This window comes from Cyprinodon tularosa, unplaced genomic scaffold (assembly GCF_016077235.1).
Source record: "Cyprinodon tularosa strain WSP-4 unplaced genomic scaffold, ASM1607723v1 ctg770, whole genome shotgun sequence".
Classification (NCBI taxonomy): domain Eukaryota; kingdom Metazoa; phylum Chordata; class Actinopteri; order Cyprinodontiformes; family Cyprinodontidae; genus Cyprinodon; species Cyprinodon tularosa.
This window is the reverse complement of record NW_024039530.1, coordinates 112501-133423: the sequence shown is the minus strand read 5'-3', so window position 1 is coordinate 133423 and position 20923 is coordinate 112501. Positions and strand designations below refer to the sequence as shown.

Sequence of the window (20923 nt, the reverse complement as noted above, 5' to 3'; positions counted from 1 at the left end):
TTTCTAAAACATTCTCACCTTTAAGTTTTATTTATATCTAAATTTAATGCAATTTTGAATTTAAATATAGTCTGTATGTAAGATTACATGTTCAGAATCTTCAAAATGTATTTGTAACTTTGTGACTTTTAAATACTTACACTGCAAAAATGATCTAGAAATAAGTAAACATTTCTTAATTTAAGTGTATTTACTCTTGATTTGAATAGGTAAATTTGATAATATGCCAATGGAATGAGTATTTTTACCCTTAAAATAAGATAATTAGATGAAATGCACTTGAAAAAAGAAGATGCAATTGTGTTTTCTTATTTTAAATCTAAATATGTCTTGTTCCATTGGCAAAATGTCTCTTTAATCTCCTCAATTTAAGAAGAAATGCACTTATTTTATCTAGATTTTGATTTTTTCCAGTGTAAATGGCAAATATAGATAAAGATGCAAAGAATTTTGACTTCATATGGTGATTGATTAATTTGTTGTTGAACTGCTCATGTTACTGACAGTTTAAGCCCGGCGATGGAGGGCTAAGCTAACAGGCCGTCACTGACATGGTTTCAAATGAACAATAGATGTGTTGCCGTTTTCTGGAAACAGATCCTATCAAAATGCCCTTTAACCAAATGCATCATCATTATCAATATCCAATAGATAAACTAGTAATTTCTGGAGAGGTGATTCATATCAGAATGTCGTAAAAAGCAGTTGCTGTACCTGTGAATTGTCGGGGGAAAGCTCTTCCTTAGGGATGTCTGGGCTGTAGACCGTCATCATCTCTGGCAGAGCCAACTCCTCAGGCTCTATACCTGAAACTGCTCTTTGTTTTGCCTCCATTAAGATCCTCTCTTCTCCACAGAAACCATTGACAGACTCCTCAGAGAAAGCCCACTCTGTGCATTCTGCAGGCATGCTCCGTCTGTGTTCGGCCTTTTTAGCTCCTGCTCCAGGTACCTGCAGGCCACTCCCACCTCCCTCCCTACGAGGAGACAGTGAGGAGAGAGTGCTGTGGCTTGCAGAGTTCTGAAGATGGGCCTGCATGCTGGAGGCCACGCGCTCCTGCCTCATGTTGCTGATATCTGGGACGGATGTGCTCATCCGGCTGTCCATAAGGTGATTGGGCTTGTGGCTACGCTTGGGTAAGTGAGTCTTGCCCAGGTGGAGACGTGGCAGAACTTTGTTCCGGAAAATGTCCATCTTGCTCCGTTTCTTGGATTCCATCCTGGAAAGTGGAACGGCTAAGGTCTGGGAATCAGTAAAACCTAGAGTAAGAGAACAGAGACATTTGGGAGCATTAAAATCCACTTTAAACCGAAATCTGTAACTATTTTAGACATTAAACCAACAGACTGTAACGACTTAGGAAGTTATTATCTCCTACATAACAGCCAGTTGCTAAGTATCCACTGCAGGGTGCGTTTCAGGAATGTCCATGGTTTCCTGTTTTAGTTCTCTTACCTCCTTTGGTTCCAATGCAGGAACCGGGACTGAAATTAAATAAATGTGGATAGAAATCCACCAATGAATGTCCCTGTGGGGAGGCAGGAGTTTCAGTTTCAACCCTGACCTAAGGAGGGGCTTCTTAGAGGCAGGATACTTAACAAGTCTGCAATTTCATTTCAGCCATGTCCTCTTCCTCTGCTCAGATTCACTCATTTCATTTCATTGATTTGTTCAAGTATACATAAGAAGAAAACATTCAAGTATACAAAAATTATATAAAATCGTACAACTACTCAGAGTAAGAAGTTCAAACCCTATAGGGTTCTATCCCACTTCTGTCAGCTTACCACCACATGTTCCTCAGTAAGTGTAAACCTCAATACTGTATCTTTAGCAAACAGGATCCTAACAAATCTCGCAAAATTATTACGTCCCACATCATATTTTGTTTATGCATACCAGCAGAGCAAGACCTCTTCAAAGATTAATAGGAGACATGTATGTATATCTATCTTTCTATATATCTATATATATATATAAATGCTTTTCAAATAATTTTTAAACTCCAGCCTCCATCCTTATAATTTCTCCTCCTTGACAGACTTTATCTCTCAGATACATGGTTTTCGAACATCCTTTTGAAGGGGTGTAAGTTTCAGCACTCTTTATGGGTCTTTATCTTCAAGACTGTTCCACTGGTTTACTAGCCTGGGTGCCATTCCGAACTTAGTCCCGCCCACAACGTTTGAAGTCGGGAAGTTCGGTCTGGCATTGCTCAATAGTAGCGCGAGTATGCTCACACAATATCTCGAGGGCCAATCAAATTGTCAGGGCGGGCTTTATACGAAGATGGACAGATGATCAACAGTAACGTAATCAACCACGTGACCAAAGCGCGCTTGGGTGACAACAACAATGGCTGCCGCTGCAGAGTTGAGGTGAGTAGACTCTGCTATTAGGTCTGTTCTAGAAGATATCGACAGCAAATTAATTTTAAAAGAGGAACAGAGAAACGTGATCATGGCTCATCTTCTTATTCTAGGCGTGCAACTGCACGCTTTGATTTTTGTTGACAACAACTATGCGTCGCTTAACATACCTCACGCACTCCATTGCTCTTATTGGTTGTAGATCTATCCAATTGAGTGCAGAGGCATTTTTTTCCCTGGTTCGTTCGAAACACGCCCCATAATCACAGCTCTATGGAGCAGCATCAGACTCATATTCTGACTAGAATTGAGTAGGACTACGTCAGGCTACCGGTTTACACCACACCGTGTGATAAACAGAATTTTTAATGTAGAATACGAACATTGAATTTTAGTATTTAGTTTGCCCCGTAATTCATTTCTCCTTTCTTGATGTTTTACATTTACTGGAATGAATTTATGTCTTGATTTGACTGGTCTTAAACTGCACCAAGTCCCAAAGGCGATTGTAGGAAGAGAATATTGGTATAATTGATTGGTATCTCTGTATTCAATTCTAATAGCCTCCACCTAAAGTCTGACCAATGCATCTATATGACTTTTATATGTTTTAGGCCAGATCCCTTAATAGTAACTAATAGATGGCATAATAATAAATAAATAATATTTATAGCTTAGGGATGTAGTAAGATTTAATGTTTATTTTCAATTGAAAAGGAGACCTGTGGTTTGACTTGAAAGCAAGATTAAAACATTCCTCCTAATACTCCAAACTCAGTATTAGACTGATAGAAATCAGTGATGGGAGTAACGGCATTGAAAGTTACTAACGCCGCTACCTTTTTTAGTAACGAGTAATCAAAATTATTACTCTTACTGTAACTATAACGCAGTTACAATTGCCGACACCCCGTTACTGCACGTTACTCAGGTCGCACAATGAACCTTTTTTCATGATAGGACTCGTGCGCGCGTCATGAGAGAGGGGAGGATGGAGAGTGAGGAGGACTCCAGCGGCAAAACAGCGTTTTCCAGATGGAAATACCGGTGTTACGTCCAGCTGCGTTTCCCCATCAGATACGGTTCCCCCTGCATCTCCGCACAGCGCAGGCGGCACAATTCACCGCGCAAGCGACAGGAAACGCGCATGCTCGCGCATGGATGGATGGATATAGCTACATGTCGCAGTATCTATAACAACCCAAACACAGGATTTCAGAATTAGACATCCCCAGTTATTAATTTCATACACTCGCAAAAGTAACGCAATAGATACTTTAACTACTAACTAGTTACTTTTATTGTGGAGTAACTCAGTTACTAACTGAAATGTAAAAACCAAAACAAACAAAACAAAAACTCAACATTTTCTTAAAAGACGCTGAAAAATATTTCTACTCCCAAAATCCTAAAGCCAAATCTATTCTTTAACTAAAATTAACAAAAATATTTCATAAAATCTTTCTATTAGGTACATAAATAAGCACACTGCTGGGATTTTTTTTTTACAATTTTAGAAATAGAATTTTAATGCTTCAAAAAGGGACATTAGCATTTTAAATCTGAACTAGGAAACACTTTTTCTATAATTAAAAAAGGAAATTTAAATACGATATTTCAGCCTCTCTCCAAAAAATTTAATTACATGTAAAATGATCAGTTATTTATCATATTTCAGCTCTTAGCTAGGAGGGGCGTTCAATAAGTAATACCACTGACCGAGTACCAATTGTTAGAACTAGCTGAAGTTTTGCATGTGCAATTATCTATATCTCTATACATGAAGTGGCAAATTATATCTCTGAACTAATTGTGGTTTCTGTCATAAACGGGACAGATGGACCCAGTATTCCAGGTGAGACAGTCAGTAGGAAAGTTCAAAACGTTTATTGACATAAAACAAACAGAAACAGAACAGGAGCGCAGGGCTGTGGCTCACGGCGACTGCAGGAGGGGGGAGGGGCACCGCCCAATCACAGACACTCTGGTTGTAGGAGAATAGTCCAGCCCAGCACCGTCACCAGTCCATGATAGGTGCGGGGACCAATGGGCTTCCAAACAGCGCAGCGTGCGTCACACAGTGTCCCCGATGCTGCAGCCCAGAGAGCTTACAGGAAGCCGATCCAAGTCAGGGGAAGAAAGTTTAGGCAGGAACAGTTGGATCCAGGCTTCCAGGAATCCTCAGAGATCCCAGGCAGGTTTAGAGTCCGTCTTCAGAAGCGTGACTAGGAGGACAGGCTTAGATGCAGACGGGCAGGCTCAGTGGTGAGGGTAACAGAGACAGGACGTTGAAACCAAAACGTGAGCAGGACCTTTAAATTAGTCGCCTCCTAGGAGCCAGGCTTACGGGAATAAAAACTGATCCTCCCCACGTTCCGAGCCAAAACCCTGAGGGCTCCGCGGGGAAGAACCAATGCAGGATAAGGAGACGAGACAGAAACCAAACCCTCTCCTTCCAGGGGCCACTAGGAACCAGGGTGGAACCAAGGAATAACTTGAACAGACTGGACAGACTAACAAAACAAATAACAATCTGGCCCCGAATGCTCAGGCTGAACCGAATATAAAGCCCAGGAAACAGGTGAATGAAATAAATGATAATTATAGTAGGGAGGGAACAGCAGGTGAATGAAATAGACAGTTAAGGTGGAGAAATCAGGTCAGATCATGACAATTTCTGTTTAACAGGTGTTTGAATTTAGCCTCGTGAGACCATCCTGATCTCGCGAGCTTTCAAGGTTTCACTCGCAGATCAGTCTGGAGACTCTCCGTTAAAGAAAATTTGGAGCCGTTCACCAAATGAACGTCCAATCAGCGTTGGCTTTGAGGCGGGTTGAGGTGTGACGCAACGAGAAGCGTGACAGTTCAGTCTAAAGAACATGGCGGCTTCAGCCGATGAAACTAGCGTTAGCGTGGCTATCAAGCAAGTTTTATCGGAATTACAGAGTATTTCTTCACTGAAAGAAGAGCAAAACACTGCTCTGGAGGCTTTTCTCAGAGGAAAAGATGTTTTTGCTCTTCTCCCGACTGGTTTCGGCGAGAGTTTGATCTATCAATTGGCTCCTCTTCGTCGTCGCTCTGTTAGTACGTCATATGCTTCGTTGATCTGATTGGTTTATTTGGCCCGTCTATCACCAACATAGGCCAATCAGCTAACCAGTATTTTCGCCCCTTCCCAAAATTACTTCAACGTAAGGTTTCCTGATGGATATGCGGAGCAAATCCATCTGGTGGAGTCAGGTTAGTTTGAACTGAGTCAAGTCATAAAATGGAGCCTGTTGAGTGTCGAGCAGTGGTCCGGTTTTTCTAAGGCCTGGAAAGGACATATGATGGGACATCATCACCATGAGTTAGTTTTATTTAATCAAAGGTCTCTCATGGTGTGCCTCCACTGCTCGTATAAAAAATAATCAAAGTTAATGTAGAATATCCAATTGTTTGATATGATACTGACTTAATATATCTAGTATCATTTAAAAACCTCTGATCTGTGTCAGGAAATATTGTTAACCAGTTTGGTCTCTTTAAAGGGATCAATAATTTTTCTTAATCAGAGATTGATCTAATTCTATATTCTAAATATCAATAAATAAATTTGTAAAATTGTTTAAATATTTGTCTGAAGGTCAGAATCATTGATCATTTAATTTCTGTGAATAACTCGTAAATGACCACAGGGTGGAATTTGCTTCATCCATTTTGGATTAGTTGTTAAAGAGGCACTTCTCTTTAGACTCAAAGGGAAATAGAGCTTTGCGGTGAAAATCTGCAGATTTTTTTTTTCTTTTTAAAAAACAAAAAGCATTTCAGCTCTCCTGCACACTCTGTCTCTCTTTCTTCCTCTCCAACTCCAGAAAGGAAATAAAACATCAAAAGCAGCAACTGACAACGAAAAAGTAAAACTTCCTCGTCTCTCTCTTTTACTATACGGCCTAAAGCAAATATTCAGCTCCGCATTCCAGAGTTATCTCCTGGAATCTGCACAGACAAAATTCTAATTGATTTGAAAACAGACTGTTGTTGTGGATCAGTGAAACAAAAAAATGGTTTAAAGAAAATACAATTCTGCTGTTTCTCAGGACGTCTCTTGTGGCTCAGGGCCTCGTACAGACAGGTCCTGTCATTCAGTGGTTAACACCGTCTCTCTCTCTCACAGACGTAGCTATTGGCTGAGGTTTTACTGAAAATACCTGCATGTGCTCCCTTTCATCTTCTAGACTTGAATACCAACTCAGAGCTCATCTGCTTAGCTTTGCTTTTCTCAGATTAAGCTGCTGCTGCATTAACCTTTTAAACTCAGAGAAATTACTCCCCTTTGTTTTCCTTTTTTTTTAAATGTCTTTTTTATAAGTCATTATTTGAGGGTTTCTTCCTGTTGAAAGAGATTTCTTCTTCTCAACTGTTGCTTAATGCATGCTTGATATTAGAGATATGTGCAAAGTTTACTACAAAATGCAAGTGACTGTCACTTCCTGCTCATCCAGGAGGAGGGAAATCTGTAAGTAAATGACAGGATGCATTCTGCTGGGATCTTTAAACTATAGGACTGCTACTAACGATTATTTTTGCAAATCTTTTAATCTGTTGATTGTTTTTTTTATTTATTGATCATCAGATAGCCAGTCATACCTTAAAGAAGATTTTTCACATAATTAAACCAGGTGAAAATAAAACTTTTCTACAAAGAGAACTTTTTTTTAAATCTTAAATACAAAAAACTTTTTATATTTTTTACAATTTAGATATAATTACTGCTCTAAGTGGGTCGCTCTTTCAACTAAACAGCAGTATTATTAGAGTATTTATACTTCAGTTAACGATTATTCGATTAATAAATTGACGATTATTTCAATAATCAATTAATTATAATTATGATTAATCCGATTGTTTCAGCCCTATTTTAGACAGAAACCCTTTTAAATAATCTCTCTAAATCCTTTAATTTAAACGATTTTATTAAGTACCTTTACATAACATGATGTAATCATAATTTTCAAAACCTTCGAAGGTAGGGAATAAAAAATTGTGAAACCTCATGATTTATCCAATCAAATCAACGTCAGCTCCAACAGATGACAAGTTTTCTGCTCAGGCTCAACTTTTACATTTTTGTTCAAAACCTCACAAAATATGCGCAAATTTATCAAATATTGTTGCAACTTCATAAACATCTTTTTAAACTGCAATGCAATGAGATGCAGCATTTTGAAGGGGCTGCTCGCTCCAGTTATAAAGCTGCTGATCAAAAAGAAAACAAAAACTAAAGAAGGAAGGAGGAAGGAAACATAAAACTCTTTAATCCACAGAAGCATCTTAATAGTTAGTCTCCGTCCGCATTCCACTTAAGATGTTATACACTGATAAATTCTTCCTTTCTGTTAACTAACAAACGATTAAGATCCATGAAAACTCCAAAAACTATTAGGAGATTATAGCTTATTATATATTTACATCTTATAACAGAGATTTAAAACAACAAACAAATACTACGAATAACATTCACACTTCAACTATTTCTTAATGAGAAACATCAAAGATCAGTAATGTACGGAAGAGGATTAGGGCCACTGAAAAAAACAAAACAAAGTTAACTGATTTTTAAATTTTATTTCAGTTTAGTATGAGAAAAAAGTTAGAATTCTGACTTTTTTTAGTGTCAGAATTCAGTCAGAATTCCGAGATTAAAGTCAGAATTCCGAGATTAAAGTCAGAATTCCGAGAAAAAGTCAGAATTCCGAGAAAAAGTCAGAATTCCGAGATTAAAGTCAGAATTCCGAGATTAAAGTCAGAATTCTGAGAAAAAAGTCAGAATTCTAAGATTAAAGTCAGAATTCTAAGATTAAAGTCAGAATTCCGAGAGAAAAGTCAGAATTCTGAGAAAAAAGAATTCCGAGATTAAAGTCAGAATTCCGAGATTAAAGTCAGAATTCTGAGAAAAAAGTCAGAATTCCGAGAGAAAAGTCAGAATTCTGAGAAAAAAAGTCAGAATTCCGAGATTAAAGTCAGAATTTCGAGATTAAAGTCAGAATTCTGAGATCAAAGTCAGAATTCTGAGAAAAAAAGTCAGAATTCTGAGATTAAAGTTGGAATTATGAGAAAAAAAGTCAGAATTCCGCGATTTTTCCCCATACTAAACTGAAATAAAATTTAAAAATCAGTTAACTTTTTTTTTTCCAGTGGCCCTAATCCTCTTCCGTAGTAATGTCAGCATTAGGAAACATGAGGAAAACGTGCTTCACAGCATATGATGATTTCTACGTTTCTAAATTTAGAAAAAAATTTGAAATGTAGAAGATTTTTGAAATTTTATTTTAAAATGACAGTAAACCCTAAATTTCCAACTTATGCTGAGGTCTTAATGCAATAACATGATTTTAATAAAGAGACTGGTTTATCTTTCTCATCACTTTAGACTGTCTTGTTTATCTGCCGGCCAACTAATGCCAGAATGTGTCAGTGGTTTTTTTTTACGCACGAGATGCTCCTGCGTAAAAAACACCACCGCTACCACATCGTGTCAAAACACTACAGAAAATAACAACCAAAGATTCTCCAATCTGTTTACAAAATGGCTTCTGAACAATAAGAGATCAAATAGATTTAAAACTATCATGACAAAAAAATAACAGATAATGAAGAAAAAACTAGAATCTGTCCAATAATAGAGAAAAACAGCAGCGATCAGTGGATATGGAAGAAATAAGAGCAACTAACATGAAGCAGCAAAAACCCACAGATTAAAGTGCCAATAGCAGCATTTGAGCCTCACTAGCTGCTGCTGAGGTGCAAAATCTACCCGGAAATAATAAGCATATAAACCTGGTAGTAGAATATCAAACCTTTTAGCTTTTTTTGCTTTTTACAGGGTAAATCAAGCAGAACAAGCCGATATTAGCTCTTCTTTTGTAAGCAGACGGCTCAGACAACGATACTATAATTTGCTGCATTACCTGCATACCATTCACTCTCTTTATTGCAGCGATGGAAGAAAGTATTTAAATGTTCAAATCATGAGTGCTCTTGTTTTGTTAAGATAAAATCTGTCACTCTTACTCTGAGACCTGGTAGCATCTAAATGTTGTGGCAACTTTTAATTATTTTAGTAATCGTAATTTTTTCAACTAATTGATTCATATAAAATTTTCAAAAATTAACATTTCTAAGTACATACTTTTATTTATTTATTTTTATTTATTTATTTCGAACAGACAGTAAAAACAATCAAGAAAGAAAAAAATTTGAATGAAACAAACTTAAGAATGAAAATATAAAACAATTTATTTTTCCCATGTGCCATGCAAATTTTATATTTTCTGTTCGAAAAGGAGCAGGTAGAAGATAAATCTTATAATGTCCTGCCCCTTTCCTACTTGTCAATTTATCATCAATTAACTGTCAAAATATCAAAGTTTTGACACTTAATATAAATGTAAATAGCAAAAAGTAAAACAAGATATGGACAAATATACGTAATGATATATTTATAAAACAAAACTTTTTAATCTTAAATGGAAATATTCTATATTTTATTCTAAAATGCTGTCGTAAGTTGGGTATTGTTTCAGAAAATTGCCTGTTTTAGTGTCTGAGCCCCATTATTCTGGTAAACATTTGATTCATTTACCAAATTAGTCGATGTTCATTTTAATAATTGTTTAATCTGATTAATTGTTTCAGCTCTAAAACAAAATACCACCAATGTTGTTGCTAAATGTTCAACAAAACAGGTAAATCCCTTTTTTGTTCCACATGAAAGTAAAAAAAAAGAATTAAAAAAAATCGTAATCTGCACTGTTAACCTACATTAAATACTTGCTGACACTTGAAATCATCATATATTTGTGAATTATCATAAAATCTGTAAAACTACTGAATTTCACATAAACAGATCAAATAATGAGAGAATTCAGATTAATCTTCCCTATATTACGTTGTGACATATTGAATTTTAACACCAAGACAAATATTTAAAATAAGCTGTAGATAATAAAAACCCAGAGTTTTCTACCTTCCCCTCTAGATGTGGAGATGAGGCTCCTGTTTGCTGCAGTATTCTACCGAATAAATGTCTTCATGTTGTCCTTTATCTCTTATAGACCTAAAAAAAAAAAAAAAAAAAAACTCAAATGACCTCCAGCTACTCAAGACTATGAAAAGCGAAACAAAGAAAATTGAAAGGAAGTTTTTCATAAAACGTTTTGCATTCTCTTGCCTACCGTATGAATAGCTCATTTGTAGTAAATACTGTGATTGAAGTTTAACCTCATTCCTTCACGCTTTCAAAATGCACGTGTGGGTGTTAGTGAGTGAAAACGAGACAGAGAGAGGATACTCATTTCAAGATATCGTTTGTCATTTATAGATTACCCACAACAAAGTCCCTTTTTTTTTTAAACGAAATAAAGAGCAAGGTGACCGTGCAAAGAAGGAGTCAGCTGTAAAGGCTGTAAAATCTCTCAACAATCAAAGTTCAAATAGTGGCTTCCCCCCCGGTCTGCTTTTGGACCAGATGTCACAGAACGTAACGATCGGCCCTTATGAGTCTTTTATAACTCGACGTATTATCTTAGTTGGCAGCCAATGAACAGGAATGTTATGTGTCTAAAGGTGGGTGTGAAGGAGGATCATGGAACATGACATATTTACAGCTGACTTATTACATACTTCCTGCTGAGAGTAAAAGTCTATTAAAATGTGACTCCTTCACACAAACAATAGAAACACAGCAAACCAGAACTACCTGATAGTAATCTGATTTAAAAAAAAAATAAAAAAACATATAACTAGTACTAGCATGATGACAACAGGTTGAGGTAAAGTATCAAATGTTGTAAAATATAGGAAAATTCAGATTCATAATAGATCTAATTAGGGCTGCAAGTAACGATTATTTTGCAAATCAATTTATGTGTTGATTGTTTTTCTCAATTAATAGTATGATAGCCAAAGATCCCTTCAAGTCATAGGGAAGTGGCATTTACGAATTCTCAAGAGTGTTGCCCGACTTTACACGAGTGAATAAAGTGAATGTGATTGGTTGATTATCAAGGGGGCGGGATTGTTGTGGCGGAAGGTTTGCAAACATGTTTAGTTGTGGCCGGTTTGTCGGAAGCATCATTGCTAACCAGTTAGCAACTTAGTGCTAGCAGGTTCCCAATGGGAAATTCCATTGGGACCAAGTAGCACTAAATTGGTGACTTAGAAACGACACTGTGAAGGAACGCTATGGACAGCGGAAACATGCAAGAGGAGGAGAGTTTAGCGTCGGAGGTCGTGGATGAGTCTCCTCCGTCATCCATTTTTTATTTAGAGGAGGAAAGCGGGGACGAAGATGTTGTGGAAGAGGACGCCAGGGCGGCAGAAGCTTGGTTTGGTGTAGAAGGCTTCCAGCCGTACATGTTTGAGCCCTTGCCTCGAAACGCTGCCAGTTCTGTTAGCTCTACGCCTGCTGAAGACACAGACGTCCATCCCCGTGAACACTGGGACGCAACTCAATGGGAAAGGAAATTATTCTGATTTCAACCGTTGCATATATTAGCTGCGACATATTAATCAAGATGCTATGACCGAAAAAATTTGATTGACAGATGACCGTTGATATATGATTGGCCGAATTTAGGTGTTCAGGCTGACGTAGAACTAACTGGCCTGCATAAAATAATGAAAATAAAATACAAATTTTAAGGCAGGATTTCTTTAGAAATAGACATTTTCCAACTTTTGAGACAATATCGTTTGATAAAGAGTAAATTTACATACATGTTTAAGCCAGAATGATTTGACATTTAAATACGACTTCACTATGACTTTAAAGAAGATTTTTTAACAAAAATAAACCAGGTGAAACTAAAACTTTTCCACTTAGAGTTCTGCATAGAGTATATTAAGAAACGAAACACATTTTTTTATCTTAAATGCAAAATATTCATATATATTTATATATATATATATATATATATATATATATATATTTTTTTTTTTTACTATTTTAAAATAATTGCTGCTATAAATGGTTCGCTCTGTCAGCTAAAGACATGTTTTAGAGCAGGCATCTCCAAAGTCGGTCCTCGAGGGCTGCTGTCCGGCAGGTTTTAGAGGTTTCCCTGCTTTAGCACAGCTGATTAACATGATTGCAGCTGCGCAAAAGCCTGTTAATCAGCTTTCAATAAAAACCAGCTGTGCTGGAGTAAGGAAACCTCTAAAACCTGCAGGACAGCGGCCCTCGAGGACCGACTTTGGGGATGCCTGTTTTAGAGTCTCTACACTCCAGTTAACAACAAAATCGATTATCAAAATAGTTGTTGATTATTTCAATAGTCGATTAATCACAATTAATCCAATCAATTGTTTCAGACCTAGATCAGATTGAAAAAACTTGTATTTCTGACATGTCTGCCCAGAGCGCCGTATTGTGTGTAAAGGCTAGGAGGATTCTAAGGGCCCTTGACTGATGGGGGGGCCAAAAAAAGTAGAAAGGGTTTGTCTCAATATATTTTTCAAATATAAAAAGAAAATCCACCAGTAAAATCAGCAGTAAACAGTGAAACAAAGAATTCATTTATTGACACCCCCCCTCGTCTGCTGCATTGCATCAGCTCTCCCCGTCCGTCTCCATGAGTTCGCTCGTTCCAGGGCTCAAATAACACACGCACGTCATTTGACTTAGTGATAACGAAAGAAAGAAATTAACAAGAAAATGTGTAAATAATAGGGGTGTAAGTCACACCCATCATGGCGATTCGATTCAGTATCGATTTCCTGACCCAACGATTCAATTTTTATTCGATTCATCGATTAATAAATTTATTTTTTTTTTTTTTTAGACCTTACAGGCTAAACAAAGTTTAAAGTTTGAAATAAATCAATGAAAGCGGTAATATCGTTATGCTTTTTTTTTTTTTTTAGAAACAGCAAATAACAGAAGTAGCAAAGTTGCATCAAAAAATACTGCAAAAATACTGCACAGAATCAGTGCAATGAGTGCAATGCAATACCTCGGCTCCAGACGTCCCGCCCCCACTACAGACGCTCCGCTGCTCCTCTCCCAAATTGTAGCTGACTGCAGACAGTGCCGCAGACAGGAGGTCGGCTTGTTTTGTTTTTATGACCGAAATTACGGAAAACAACTCGTGAAGTTTGACCCGCTAGAAGAGCGAGGTGCGTGAGAACGCTGAGACACTTTTTCCACCTGGATCTCCGCTCTTTTTGGCCCTCATGTCCCTCCGTCGTCAGACTAAACTCGCCCCCACTTCCTCGGCGCCTCGGCCGTATCTAGACCCACAGTGTGTAGCACAGACCACGCTTCAATATTCAATATTGCAACACACTTCTGTAAGAGTATAACCAGGAAGGGCGGTAGGAGGGCAAAATAGATTTAGCGCCACCGCAGCACGGGAGGAGAATTACGCCCAGGAGCAAAATGGATAAAAATAGACCGGAGGAAAAAAAAAAACATGAATCGATTCTCTTGCGGACGTGTCGATGCATCGGATCGTCGGCTGTTGGATCGATGCATCGATACAAAACGATTATTATTTACACCCCTAGTAAATAAGCAGCAATGGGGTAAAAATGCAGCGCCCCAAAGTCTGGGTTTCAAAAAAGAACGATAAGGAAGGAGAATGAGGAGAGAGGGAGAAGGCGTCCGACACTGTGATCCAGTTTTTACCCTTCTTGTTTTTCTCAAAAGGGTTTGTTTACTGAAAAGCTCAATTTAATGATAGATCATTAACCTGCTGAGTAAAACAAGAATAGCTTTCTGCTGGCTACAAAGTTACTTTTCCTCAATGTCGGAGGGAAATCACGTCATTAATGATGCCGCCCAGCTGGGTGCGTCTGAAACGCAGCATGACTGAAAGTCTTTTATTATTTTGTTGTTTCGTTTTTAGTTTTCAAGAAAAAATAAACCAAGATTAATCCAGCGTTTGAGGCTATTGTGTTTGTAAACAACACAGAGACCAAACAACTGAGCCAGAGGGGTGACAGAGCTGAGAGTTTACCTTTACCAACCAGACCAGGTCACAGGAAAACACCATCAGAGGGTTAGCATCAGCTAAACGCTAGATTTTTATCAGGATATTTACATTAAATAACTGTCCTTGTCCCTCCATCATTATGTAAACAGATGACGCCCCCGCCCCAATCTTCCATTTTACCATTTTTATATATAGGTAAATATATAAGCACACTGAAAAACATTATTTTTGTTAACCTCTCAAAACCCACCGGGTCGCCGGCGACCCGTTTTAAAAGCGTTTACAAATAATAACTCAGAATGGATGGAAATTGGTAAAATGTTTACCAATATAGACATTTTAGACATCGTTGGAAAGCTTAGATTCTCCTTAATTCAACCACCTAGGTCATTTTATAGACACAGTGAGCACCAAAGCACAGTTAACAGGTATAGCAGCATGTCAAAATGTACCATGACAAAGCAGCCACAACAAGTAAGCATATCTTTATCACTTTTGTTCAAAAAAGACCTATTATTTTCCAGAATAAAAAAACTGAACTGATGCAACTTGGGCTTGATGCAACTTGGGTGTTTCCCAAAATGAAGTGGATATTAAGAGATTAAATATGAAATGGCCTCCAGCTGGATTAAAATATGTATCAATATAAAAACAGTTTAGTTAGATTTTTATATTCCGATTAAATTACAACAGACATCTATAAATCTGGATCATTCTCATGAGCCGCCTGAAGCAGCCACATAATACATTGTCATTACACATACAGATTAATGAAAAATAAGCACTCAGGCCAACATAAAAATAATATGTCCTTTAATTAAGTTATAGTAAAACCTACTGGGAACATATTTTCACATCCTAAACCTATTTTCTATTCATGTGCACATAGATACAGTTTTGCTTTTTGTTTTAAATTAAGCTGTTATTATGGTAGGATATAAATATAAAGTTTAAAGATAATGTATATTTTATTTTTTCACATTCTTTGTGGAAATATTACTATAGAAATTACAATGACAATGTGATGATACTTTTGAGTGCATCAATATCAACGTCTTTAAAGGGGAATCAAATTCCTGGCAGCCCCCCAGTGTCTGCCGGAAATTACAGACATATCAGGAATTAATTTAATAAAATTGGGTAGTGCTTATAGACCTCTATAAAAGCTGTATAAAAAGCTGGCAGGTTTTATGTGGGAACAATCACATGGTGCCGTTTCAGCAACAGTTAAGCCTATCACAGTCTACGATCTTCAAAGTAATTTCATGTTTATTCCTTGTCTAATTCTGTAGAAATTCAAAGGAAAATAAATTACCCTTATCCAACAAATGAGCATATTTGATACTGATCACTAGCTTATGCTAACAGCTGATGATATAGCAGTGGTGGGTCAGTCAATTTGAACTTTTTTTATTTTTTATTTACAGTGTCCTGTCTGGCAATGTGGCAATAAGAATAATTGTCTTGATCAAAAAGAGCCCAACAGATTTTACTTTCACAAGTGGAGCAATATGGCAATTGCCATATTGCTCCACTTGATTCATGCGTATAAATTGCTCTATTATAATTATGCAGGGAGTTTTTACAGTTTATATGGACACTGTAGGGCTGGGCGATAATTCAATAACGATATATATCGATCGATAGACGTGTGGCGCAATAGAAAAAAAGAGAGTCGATAAAAGTTCGATAAAAAAGAAACGCAGTTTTCCTTCCTTCTCATTGTAGCCTAGCATGTAGGTTTATGCTAGTCACTGCTTCCTCCCAACCAATCACAATCGCGGACCCAGGCACGCCGTCACAATGTGCCGCCCTCTCAAACCACAACACAGAGCACATGAAGATGTCGCAGCAAGGAGAGGCGGAGGAAATTGTTTCAAAAAAGGGTTTTTGTAGTTCGCCAGTTTGGCAGTATTTCGGTCATGGCAAGTCGGACAAAAAACAAACCAGTCATCTGTAAAATGTGTCGGGAACCAGTGAAAACCAAGTCTGATAACACAACCAACTTTTTTTTTTTTTTTATCATCTCAGCCGCTCACACCCGCAGGAGTACGAGCTGTGTAGGCCCCGGTGCGGCTCTCCTCCAAGGAATCTTCCGGAATTTCGGGAAAATATATATATATTTTCAGTTAATTAAATTAAATCATTTAGCAATATTATAAAAAGTCCAGGCAGAGCTGCACATAAAATATGGTTTCAAATCTTTTCAATAATTATCGATATCGATCAATATGCATTTTTTTTTATCTATAAGCTTTTTTTCTATATCGCCCAGCCCTAGGACACTGCAATGTAAGTGGAGCAGAAAAACAGAAGAAGAAAAAGGAAAAAAGAAAAAACAAAGAGAAAAGATGAAAGAAAGAGGAGATAGAAAGGAGATAATGATAAAACATTTTCAGTCTGCTTCATCACCTGTAACGAGATGAAAAAAGAACAGCACAACCGAAAGACATGGTACAATAGACAATTTGAACTTTCAACTTGGGGCTAATTCACTATTAATGTATATTGTGATGTCCTGTTATTCAATAGCAGGGATATGACATTGGAACACATTTGGGGTATTGCGATATAACCTGCAGTTCGCTATCTGGTTTCTCACAGGCTGATGTTCCGGGCGCAGAAAGAGCCGCAGGAAATTGGCTAATTGAGCGACGAGGTTCACCACAGACAGGGAGACTGAGCTCTGTAGCTGTAGGCTGTGCTGCAAGAGCTCCAACACCGTAAGTTTTAGTTACAAGATAAGGGCACGTGATAACATGACCAAACATCCCCAGTTTGAATCACCGGTCCCTGCAAATGTCTCTGACTTCAGTGTCTGTCGAATAAGAAAAAGATTGTAGCGTGTAGAAAACATGTTAATGCTGAAACAATAGCTGTTGTTCAGCTTAAAGACGCAGTTAGTTTAGAAGAGCTGCGCTGCGTAAAGAGAGTGAGCACGGATAGTAAAATATATAATAATAAAATAAATAATTTTACTTTATTGATCTCACATTGAAGAAATTTACCCCTGCATTTAACCCTTACCGTTGGGGAGCAGTGGGCTGCCATCGTGCAGCGCCCGGGGAGCAGAGTGGGGTTAAGGGTCTTGCTCAGGGACCCAGAGTGGCAGTCTGTGGGAGTGGGGCTCGAACTCAGAACCCCAGGATTCCAAGCTGTATGCCCTAACCACTAGGCCGCCACTCCGCCTTTTTATAGGGAGCTGTTCTGTGACATTATGGGACATTATAGAATGTGGGAATAGATTCATCTTTTTTTTTTTTTTGAGTTGATACCAGTTGAAATAAAGGATTGGCTCAAGCATTACTGGAGTTATCAATCAATGGAAATAAAATAAATAATTAAGGCTGAAATCCGAGCTTTTATTTTAAAAAATGGTTCAGCAAAGGTCTAGACTAGAGGAGAGAAAATAAGAAAAACTATTTACAAGATGATTTTAAAAAGTAATCTGGGAGCTTTAGTCTGTATTTTCAGAGGTAGTTAGGAGTTGTTTTGTCGATTTATTATAATAATTGTGAACACAGTCTTTCAGGCTTAGGTATGTTTTTCTTCTTGGACACATTTTAACCTGGAGAGACTCTCCCGCAGAATATCTGAAATTAGAAAAGTTTTATTGACATGAATGAAATCAATTGTTTGGCGCTCTGGCCCCGGCAGAAGAATTTGATGCTGTGAACTGAAATCTGCTTGGAGAAGTAACCTAGAAAAATAATTGGAATAGTCTCTCCCCAGGGCATGGACACAAGTGGTGGAATAAACCAGAGGATGAGTTGGACTGAGAATAACCTGAGAGTGAGGAAGGTTTGGATGGAGTGGAAGAAGGAAGCAAGGCCAAAAACCAAATGAAGAGCATCTTTAAAGAGGATTGACTTCTGCTTAAACATGGGAAATCAATAGACGAGGCTGATAGAAGTCTTCCAGGTTTAATCTTTACTTAAGCTTCGTAAGAGGCAATAATGAAAAAATGGAGGTGATGATAAAGAAACTTAAAGAGAAACCATGAACTAAGAAATATGAGGAGGTAGATATAATCACCTGATTTTCTCCTGGGTTGTAGCTACCTAAAAGAATTTATTGAATTTTCTTCTTTAAACAAGAATTTATAAAATGTTACTTTAGAGGAGTTTCATCAACTTGGCATAATAATGTTCAGAATTTTGTAAAGGATTAAGAACTATATTATTAAATACGTTTTGGCTTCATCATATTGTCCAAACCTAATTCAACCTGATTCCTACCAGGATCTTATCTTACTGGTGCATCATCCATCTAGACATATTTACATAGATCAGAATCAGAAATACTTTAATAATCCCAGAGGGAAATTACTTTTGTTACACGCGCCAGTTACAGTTTCATAGCAGCTTCACCAAACCATAAAAACGTGAAGGCTGGGAAGTCTGAGAACAGGCCTAGTAAAGTCAGAAAAACAAATAAACAACAATTTTTTATCAATTTTTTGGGGGGAGCTTTTTCTTTAAGGATTTAAAAAAAGGAACTGCTTAGCAGTGTACATGCTAAGCTAACACAACAATGCTGTTTTTTTTAAAAGGTAATCAAGCCATGATTTATGCAACAATGGAGTAGAAGAGTGATTTGTCCGGTGATCGGTTGTGTTGAGTACCATCTGTCTTTTTCTGCTGGAAAAATGGTGACGTTGTGATCATTACCTTCAATTCTATTCAGTTTATTTCTATAGCGCAAATTCACAACACGTCATCTCAAGTCACTTTACAATTCACCAGATCATTCAGTCAAATCATAAAGGTGCTTGAGAGGTTAAGCACCATACGTTCCTGTTTGGCAAATGGGTAATCTTGCACCAGAGAGAGCTGGTGTAACTTGCAACCCAAGATCTTCTGCTTCTGCCACCTAAACAGATTTGAGACCCACACATACAGACCAATACCTACATTTCGACTCACATTAGCTGCTGGAACATAATCTTCAGCCTCCTTCTGATCTGTGATCAGAACTCTGAGTTACCGGGCCGACAATATTCCCTCAACTACAGAGGAAAAAAACAAAAGGAATTGTTAGGAAATCACTTGAGGCTTGTGGTTATCTAAACTGGGCTTTTGTGCTGTCGGCACATAGAACCATAAGGAAGCAGAGCACTGCTTGCAACATAGAGGAGAAAACAGAACACAACATGCAGCTGAATTTCAAACCTAACCACTAAACTCAGATAAAAACTGGTTCATCCTAACCAGAACGCTCACAGCTTAGCTGAGCGGCGTTGTGTATTCAATCCAGTGTAGTGAGGACTGTACAGCCTGTTGTTACTGACAACATCTCCTCCGACTAAGTGTTAATGATGCATAACCAGGATGTGAGGTAGAGCCGGGTTCTTAATAGTTCTAGAAAAGCGCTGATTAGAAGGTTGCAGAGTCATATTTAGTTTAGAGGTAGGTCATGACTTGACTATACTAAACTGTTACATTCTGAGTTTTAGTCAAGGTTCACAAAGCATCCACGAATATAAGATTATTTACAAATCTAACCTCAACCACCTTATTTATTTACCTTTATCTAAACCATGCAGAGTTAGTGACTGATGCCCATAAGGACGTGTGATCTCAGCCCGCAGGGCCGTAAATGAGAGTTAAACATGATTCCAGCAGGATTTATTACCACTATCTGCTGATATCAACAGAGTAGCAGGGTTTAAAGGCTGTAATCAGCAGAAAACAGCAGCTGTAATCACAGATCTATGCAGCGCATTGACCTACTTAAACTACATGGCAGCTAATACCAACATAAACACACAAAGATGGACAGTAAAACTCTCACTATTCCAGAGATAACCTGTCTTTTCCATTAATAATGTTTTTATACATTATTAGCATTTTCTTTTTATTATTTGAACCCCGCCAGAAAAAAAAATAAACTTAGAATCCTAAATTCAACATAAATTAAATTAACATTCTCTTTTTTAATGTTTATTCTGATCAAGGTGGAAGCTGACGCCAGAGTTTTGGTTCATTTCTTAGAACTATTTTATGCATTATTTGATACAAAAGCAGTCCCTACTTCATAAAGACACACAATATAAATTATACAGTAAAGAGTGGTGTTTGAGAGCTTTTTTGCTGCTATAATTTATATTAAACTTATGGTAATACTGAAACAATGTACAACAGAAGGGCTTTATTTGCAACATAGAATTAGCTGTTAGTGATTTAATTGGAGATAGACGGATACATCGGCTAATATTGTTGGCCAATATTAAAGTTTTTTTCTTTTATAGGAATCTGCTTGTATGTTTTCACCAATTTATAAAAGTATTTAGCAGCCCTGCCTTATGATTACGTCTTGTCGTGGTTACTGAAGTCACACAGACCTGGAATAATAGGTTTGTCTAGTAATGAAAGACAGAAAACAAAGGTGCTTGCTGCAGTTCAGGAATTAGTGGAGTTGGATCCCTCTGTTTCCTGTTTGGATCGGAACCCCCTGATGGGGCTGAGAACTCCTACATCCCTGAACTGTTCCTGCCTGATCTGTTCTCCCCTGACCTGGTTTCCTTCATGTTCTCCTGGGCTGCAGCATCAGGAAGATCTTGTTGGCAGCGCATCGGCT

General features: G+C 37.6%; 1 protein-coding gene across 2 annotated transcripts in view; it reads right to left on the bottom strand.

The window, feature by feature from the left end:
• LOC119773607 (multiple C2 and transmembrane domain-containing protein 2-like) overlaps positions 1-20923 on the bottom strand; it is a 93074-nt gene that overhangs the window by 63191 nt on the left and 8960 nt on the right. For both annotated transcript variants that reach the window (XM_038270663.1, XM_038270664.1), the window contains exon 2: positions 715-1259. In XM_038270663.1, the coding sequence (XP_038126591.1) occupies positions 715-1218 (504 nt within the window). In that variant the 5' untranslated portion in view covers positions 1219-1259. The remainder of the gene's footprint in view (positions 1-714; positions 1260-20923) is intronic.